Consider the following 8,364-nt stretch of genomic DNA (forward strand, 5'->3'; position numbering starts at 1 on the left):
ATAGCCAAAGCGACCAAATTAAGGCATACGCTCCTAGACTTATTAGCGTTTTGAACCTATTTGAAATACTGTCCAACCAATGACCAAAAATATTGGCAACAGTTGTGGGCGGATACAAATTTGAAGGTATTTGGATGAATGACCACATAGAACGTGCAAACTTGCATTGGAAAAGGAGGTGTTTGATTGTCTCGTCATGAGTACAAAAACAACACTTCTTACTCCCTTGCTAGTTGCGTCGTGCGAGATTGTCTTTGGTTAACACAACCCCCCTACGAAGATACCACATGAAATTTTTCAATTTTATTGGAATCTTGGACTTCCAAATTTTCTTGTTATTACTCATTGGTACCTCAGAATGTGTGAGCGCATGATACATAGAGTCTACAATGAAAGATCCTGATGTAGTAAGGTTCCAGCGAAACACATCCCGGCCTTGTGTCAGGTTAATCGAATCCAGTCCCGATATAAGATTATGCCATGACACAAGTCGGGGGCCAATCAAATCCCGCCTGAACGAAATATTCAGCGGGAATGAACTAAGCACTTGCACAATAGTATTATTCTTATCGTGAACAATGTTGTATAAGCCTGGATATTATTCTCGTAGACTGGCATTGCCTAGCCAGATGTCTTCCCAAAAACAAACCTCCGACCCATCCTTTATCGCGAAAGACCCAAAGTGAAAGACATGTTTCTTTACCGCCATTAGGCCAGCCCAAAAGTGCGAATTGCCAGGTTTCCAAAATGCCTGGGACACCGCCTTTTGACCTAGATACTTGTTGCGCAGCATGGTTTGGCAAACACCATCCTCAGTAAGAAGTTTGAACAACCATTTACTGAGTAGGGCCACATTTTTGACCTGCAAGTCATGAATTCCGAGCCCTCCTTGGTCTTTCGGCCTAAAAACCACGCTCCATTTGGCCAACCTGTTTTTTTTCTTTTCACCGTCTCCTTTCCAAAAGAATCTAGATCTAAAATAATCCAGTCTTTTGAGGACCCCTTTTGGGAGTTGGAAGAAAGAAAGCATATAGAGAACCATATTTGTGAGGACAGAGTTAATCAAAACCAACCATTCTCCAACTGAGAGTTGTTTGCTTTCCAACTACTCAACCGTTTCTCTAGACGCTCCTCTACATGCTTCCACTCCGCAATGGTGAGGCGTCGATAATGAATCGGTATTCCCAAATATTTAATGGGGAATTGGCCATGTGTGCAACCAAATAGGTCAGCATAATCGGCCGCCGCCTCAACAGCTTCTCCAAAGCAGAACAATTCGCTTTTATGGAAGTTTATTTTGAGACCCGGCATTTCCTTAAACGCTAAAAGCAAGACTTTCTCGTCTCGAGCGTTGTCCAGATCATGTTCCATAAAAAGAATTGTGTCATCGGCGTATTGTAAAATAGAGACGCCACCATCCACAAGGTGTGGCACTACTCCTGCAATCTGGCCGTCCTGCTTGGCGTGCTCAATCAGAATTGCCAACATGTCAGCGAGAATGTTAAATAACATTGGGGACATGGAGTCACCCTGCCGTAGTCCTTTCTTTGTCTGAAAGTAATGGCCTACATCATCATTGAATTTGATGGCCACACTACCTCCAGTTAGAAAATTGTGGATCCACTAGCGCCATTTATCGGAGAACCTTTCATCCTTAGGGCCTGTTGAAGGAAAGACCACTTGACCTTGTCATATGCCTTTTCAAAGTCAATTTTGAATACCACTCCACTCATGTTTTTTGGTGCATCTCGTGGACGGTCTCATGCAGGATTACTACACCATCTAGTATATTTCGTCCTTGCATAAAGGCCGTTTGAGATGGACGAATAACACGGTCAGCTATCAAGTTTAACCTATTCGTAGCCACTTTCGTGAAAATCTTGAAGCTAACATTAAGGAGGCATATGGGTCTGACCCGCTGAATCCGTTCAGCCTCCTTAATCTTCGGCAACAAAACAATCTCGCCAAAATTTATTCTGGATAGATCAAGTTGATCAGCATGAAGACAATTGAACAACTCCTAAAGGTCAGCCTTGATGATATCTCAGAAATTCTGATAGAATTCTGCGGGGGAAACCATCAGGGCCTGGAGCTTTGTTGTGTTCCATTTGGAACACCGCCGCTCTCACCTCCTCTTCTGAGAAAGGTGCCGTGAGGATATCATTCTCTTCTGCCGTTACTTGTGGAATATCATCTGTTAGGGTCTTGTCAAGGGTGACATTTCCTTCATCCGACGCTCCAAACAGAGATTTGTAGTAGTTGGTGATATAGTTTTTGAGCTCTCATTGACCTTCGATCCGCCCCTCATCCTGTTGGAGACTATGAATACATTTCTTCCTGTGTTGACCATTGGCGAGAAATTGGAAGTATCCTGTATTACTATCTCCCATTAGAATGAAGTCAGCTTTGGACCTCCGGTAGTATTTGATCTCCTCTTCTTGCAGAAGATGGGCAACCTTCTCATTAGATTGATTTTTCAATTCAGTCTCATGTTGAGATAAGGTGCGGGTCTCTGCAATTTTGTCGAGGTCATTAATGATGGTACAGAGGCGCTGCTTTTCTTTTTTATATAACCCATTGATGTGTTTCGCCCATCCAGAGAGGTGTTGCCTCATGGCCCTTATTTTATAATTCCATCTCTGAATTAGTGTACGACCAATGGCTGGCCTCTCCCAAACTTTCTTGACTATTTCTACAAAACCTCCCTGGTGCAGCCATGCCAATTCAAATTTGAAAGGGTGACGGGAAGAATGGCTCGTAGAATTAGAATCAAGAATGATTAGTGCATGATCTGATAATGCCTCGATTCTCTCTAAGGCTCGTACGGTTACCATAGGAAATTTTAGCTCCCATTCGGTATCCATGAGTACCCTATCGAGCTTCTCGTATGTTGGCATAGAACGGTCATTAGCCCAAGTGAATTGCCGCCCCGACATACAAGCCTCCCGAAGGTCCAAACTATCAATCACAGCATTGAATAGGAAAGGCTAGTGAGCGTCGAAGCGGTCATTATTTTTTTCTTCTTGCTACCTAAGGATATTGAAATCCCCTCCAATAAGCATTGGGTACGGGTTATCCTTACCTAGATTCACCAGTTCACGAAGGAAAGCAGATTTATGCTCATCTTGGGCAGCCCCATAGACTGCGACCAGGCTCCATGTAAAATTATCAGCCCTGTTTTGTAGGTGAAATTTGATATGAAATTCACCGGTCGAAAAGGCCAACAAGTCCATTGCCGTGGTCTGTATCCCAAGAAGGATTCCTGCGGACCTTCCACGAGCTGGTAGACTATGCCATGTGTAGTCAAAACCTGCCGATAGGTGATCGAGGACGTGCGGGTGCAAGTCACATTTACGAGCCTCGGAAATTGCCACAAAATCCAATTCGTGTTCTCGCACGCAATCACTGACGTGTTTATGTTTAGCCAAGTCTGAGAGACCTCTGCTATTCCAAGACATGCCTCTCATGTGGAAACTCGGATTGGTGTGGAAATTTTCGCCTTCTTGGGCGGTTTTTGTTTCTTTTTAGAGGATTGTAATTTAGATTTCTGCAAAGATGCTGTGAAGTCACAAGACATGGACCCAGATCTTGCGTCATCCAAACCAACCTCGGTAATATCACCAACCAAGTGGGAGACTAGCAGACCATCATATTTGACATCCGCTTCATCATCCTCCTCAGTTTCGGCGTTAGATATGGTGTTATTACACTTCGGAGAAACCTTTAAACGGTCAATCTCCATGTGTTTAAGTGCCCCAACTGACAGTTTAATTTCTTTATCGTTCTTTCGCATAAGTACACCAACATTATTTAAGCTATTATTAATGCAAGTATCTGAAAAAGAAAGAAAAGATTGAGCGGAAAGGCTACCTAGCGTGGGTCCAAATTTCTCATGGCTTGGCGGCGCATCGCCTTCGCTAGAGTGCTCATCAGTCATAAAGGAACCATCGGCGCATTGCCTTTGCTTGACGGTTACTACGTCGGAAAGGTGAGTCAATCCCTCCAGACATAGTCACCGTCGGTGTCGTCGGCTTAGTCATCGGGGTCCGTAATGCCCCTAATGTCGGTGAAGAGGGACGCGCCGACAATCCAACCGGAACGGTAGCAACAGGCATCGCGGCAGAACCATGCACACGAACCGCTGCTGGACCGAGTGGAACCACAGCGACCGGAGAACATGCTGGTGCAGTCAACTCAGACGGTGTCGGGGAACCTCGGACGGAAACCGAGGTAGCAGCAGCTGCGTGCACTGCTGGCATCGTATCCTTGCCCATAGCTAGCTGCCCGAGCATCGGGACTGGGGATGCTGCATGCGTTGCATGCTGTGCAGGCGCGCCCCCAGTCGCATGCATGTGAGCGAGGGGCTCATGCACCGTGCCCACGGCCAGCTGGCCATGCACGGAGCTAGCCATGGCCACTGCATGCTTCTTCGGTGCACATGCATCCATGAGCGAGCTTGCAGCACACACAACCGTGGCTGCCTCTCCCTCCAGCTCCATAGTCCTCTGGATATCTTGACCATCAGTGTGTTCTGCATGTGTCATACTCGGAAGGACTGCATCAGGGTGTTGCACAGTACTAACAGTAGAAGTTTGCATAGACACCACATTAGTGCCATATCTAGCCCCTGGCGATGTATTGGCACTATCATTTTGAGTGTTTTTAGCTCTCTTGGTAGCATCCATGTTCGGCATATCCTCATCTCGGTTAGCACCATCATCATGTTCATCATGGCGCTCCCAAATACGTGGTACGAAGTCAGCATCTGGGACATAGTCATCCTCCTCGAGCACATATGGGAACTCATACACATTTAGCTTTACATAAACATCAGAGGAGACTGAAGCTTCATTACTCTCATCCTGCTTGGAGAAAATATCTTTAGAATGCACAACAACTTGGATTCGCACAATACGGTGATGCCGCAAGCATAACAAGTTAACATCCCGTGTTGCGCCAATAACGGATCCAACCGCCCACAGACCAAGGAAGTGGTGGAGAGGGGGTGGGACGCCGGTGACATGAACCCAAAGTGGTTGTAACGGATGTAGGGATCCAGCCTCCTCGACTTTCCATTCACTACAAGAGATCTTCACATCATGTGACTTGACATTGTACTCAAAAGTTGACACTCGCTGTAAAACCTCTATGGAAGGGAAAGACACCAAGAATGAATCGGCCCCATGAGGAATGGCCTCCCACTTCCAAGAAGTCTGTAGGGAGACAATCTTAGCGACCTCGGCCTCCACCACAGCGGCAGTCAAAGAACCATCAAAAATCTTAACCAAAGCTGTCGGCAAAGATGGGGGTGCAAGATGTTCCTTGAACAGCGAGTCCGCCAACTGAACAAACATAGAATTGAGTATTTCGTGTCCACCGAGCGATGCGCAAGGCCTAGGTTGCTTGAGTATAGTGCAGCGGTGGAGGGGATGCTTGTAGTTGTCACATATATAACAGTAGTGAACCGCCGTGCAGTCCTTGGACATGTGCTTGTCGCACCTGCACTTGAAGCACCAGAAACCGGTTCTTTTACCTTTCACAAGCTGCCCTTCCATAGCACCCGTGGCTGTAGAGCCAGAAGCATCAACCGTGGAGCCTTGAACTTGATGGGCCAGCACGGCCGGCGCTGCCGCCGGCAGAAACACGGGCGTTGGGAGAGCAGCCGGGGGGACTGCAGTGGCAGCAGCGGCATCGCGGAGACCCCCCTTGCGCTTGCCCTTGGAACGACGAGAGGCCCCTTGTGCCGGCTGGTATCTGGCGCCGAAAGTTAACGGAGCTTGCGCCTAAGCTGCGGCCATTGGAATGGCTGACGCAGCCGCAGATGCATGGGATGAAGGCGCGCCAAAACAGAAAGGTCCGACGGACGCACCAAAGCCAGCGGAGCTCCCCGGAGTTGATGCAACGGGCAGAAGAGGAGCTGTCTGTCCCGAGCCCTTGGGTGGCTGATTCGGTCAGCCGGACATGGTTGACGATCTTCCCAGCAGCACTTGGGCGAAGGAAGGCGGCGGCTCGGGACGAGTAGTGTTGGATGATGTGGGGGCAGCGGACGCGGTAGTGTTACGCATTCCTGATGGTCTCCTTGTTAGATCGATCCATCGCATTGTACGGCCCAGGCGCAAGGCCGGTTTTGGCACGTCCAACACCTTGGGCCCGTCCCCACATGGTGGCGCAATTTGATTTTGAATCCCGTCTCCATCTTGATCCGCAATCAGCGCCGACCGATCAGCCACCGACGTCGATTCTGGGAGGAAGTCAGCAAGCGCCACCGGAAGCAGAGGTCGCGGCCTCGGCAGCGGGCCCTTCCATGGGCGCATCTGCACTCCACGGGAGGCCGGCCGCGCCGGCGACCCGATAGCGAGGCGCTCCGGTGAAGACCTGTGACCAGAAGATTGGACATTAGAAGAAACTGGACTATCTCTCACCTGCCTGGATTGGGACGAGGTTGACGACGAGCCTCGCTCCCAAAAGCGCGACGCCGGTGTGGGATACCCGACATCCGCCCAGAATTCTTCCGCAATCTCCTCCTTCGTCTTCCTTCTCCTAGATTTCACAGTAGACCATTGCCCACCTTCGTCACACTCAGCACCGAAGAGAGCCGCGTCCGCAACCTGACTCGCCAACACCAAGCAATCCGCCTCCACATCCACTTCCGGTTCGTCCCCTTCGACGGCCAGAACCTCGAATCGTGATGCCGGCCTTTGCGAAGTCGACACCGGAGAGAGAGCCTTGGGTGATAGATCACCCAGCGCAAGGGTGAGCCGGCACTGATCCGGGTGCACACGGTGACCAACGTGCACAACGCGGTCGAGCAGTACCATCTCGGACCCCGGCGCAACCCATTCCCCGTCGCGAAGCAACCTTCCTTCCTCGACCTTGCCGTCGACATTCCTCACGAGGAGGAAGTTGTGGGGGCGATCGAGCCAGAGGGTTCCGGGACGCCAGTCTTGCCTACCATCAAGGGCTGCAGTAGAGAACGTCGCCATCCATCGCAGCAGAGTCAGAGACTCCGGCGGTCTCGGCATGCAGCTAAGAACTCGCTAGCTGTGGATTTTTTTTCAAATTAGGAACCAATATCTCAAACGGATTATTTATTCAAACTGTGAGCGTTAAACCAACAATGGATACGTGCCATGCTTCGGTTAAGCAATAAAGCAACAACATTAATCATTCATATAGAGAAACAATATGCGTGCCACCACGCGACCTGTGTGCCGTGTGAGCAGGCGTGAGTTGACAGGACACATGCGAGCAGTCCACCACGCAGGAAGACCGGGAGGCGTGCGTGAAGGTGTGTGAATTGACGAAGGTGTGCTTGCTACACAGTGTCATTGGGAGTCGTGCGAGTAGCTGTGTGAAACGACGATAGGCATGGCCAGCAATCCGGTGCACAGGCTCACTAGGAGGTGAGCCAGCAGTTTGATCGCCGCCCGCCTCTCTCCCACTACACCATGTTAATGGTGTGCCCGAGCGGCCGCACCCCACATCCTCGCCACACACACAATTCTCTCTCTCCTCTTGCATCCCGACGTCACTCTTAGTCCTCAAAGCCGTCAGTGTATGAGTATGCCACCGAAGCGCCCTATCGAAGGGAGTGGCGACGCCGGGGTTGCTGAAGCACCGAAAGCATGGCGTGGAGATGGAGACAGAGGTTGCCGTCACCGGCGGTGACTTATCGCTGCACCCTAACGTCATCGACCGCGTCGAGCTTCCACAGCAGGAGGCTGAGTTCCACATCGACTCTGGTGACGACTCGGACGACGACCCCGACTCCGACTCTGACAACCACTCCGGCGACGACTCCGACGATGATGGACAACTAGTTAGTCAACTATACCCATTTACGTGTCAAATAGATCCTAGGGTTTCTCTGGTTACTCCTGCCACCCCCTTTTTGGAATAGAAATCCTATGGTTATGTTCTCCCAATCCATGGCATTCGAGTAAGTTTCGTTAGATCTATGTAGTGTATTGATTGTTTGAATGGTACAAGTGGTAAGTGATTAGTTGTTTCATCTATGCAAATGATTTCTGCTAGTAACCCGACTAGGGTTAGTGTTCATGCAAATAATTCCTAGCCAGGACTTGACAATTGTCTTTGAATGACCTACATATATGTTTGTGCCATTATTTTCTTCAAGATTGGTCTGTACATAGACCATTGCTCGGACCATAATCTCTGGATATGTATAAATAAATAGCCATAAATTACTAATCCTACTTCACGGTATGTAAACATAGATTTGATGCCAAATTTGTTTTACTATTTGTATAGATGCTGTCTGACGATGTGGACAGCGAGGATGAAGATGGCCAGAGGAGGTACAAGAGGCAAATCCTGAGGGAGGTTTATGCGGGAATGCATAAC

At 49.2% G+C, this 8,364-nt stretch overlaps 1 protein-coding gene across 1 annotated transcript; it reads right to left on the minus strand.

The window, feature by feature from the left end:
- Nucleotides 1-2,282: 2,282 nt before the first annotated feature.
- Nucleotides 2,283-7,022, minus strand: LOC147975348 (uncharacterized). Its single transcript, XM_087520373.1, has 4 exons — nt 6,107-7,022; nt 4,214-5,671; nt 3,608-3,834; nt 2,283-2,705 (listed from the first exon to the last, which is right to left on the minus strand). Exons 1-4 carry the CDS (start codon nt 7,020-7,022, stop codon nt 2,283-2,285), a joined length of 3,024 nt encoding a protein of 1,007 aa, XP_087376499.1.
- Nucleotides 7,023-8,364: the final 1,342 nt, after the last annotated feature.

This window comes from Triticum urartu, chromosome 4A, assembly GCF_056163025.1.
Source record: "Triticum urartu cultivar PI428250 chromosome 4A, HENAU_Tu73, whole genome shotgun sequence".
NCBI lineage: Eukaryota > Viridiplantae > Streptophyta > Magnoliopsida > Poales > Poaceae > Triticum > Triticum urartu.

Coding starts and splice junctions, on each gene's coding strand:
- LOC147975348 (XM_087520373.1), bottom strand. CDS start 7,022: ATGCCGAGACCGCCGGAGTCTCTGACTCTGCTGCGATGGATGGCGACG. Junction 5,672..6,106: donor ACCGGCCTTGCGCCTGGGCC/GTACAATGCGAT, acceptor CTGCCACTGCAG/TCCCCCCGGCTGCTCTCCCA. Junction 3,835..4,213: donor TACCTCGGTTTCCGTCCGAG/GTTCCCCGACAC, acceptor TTTCTTTTTCAG/ATACTTGCATTAATAATAGC.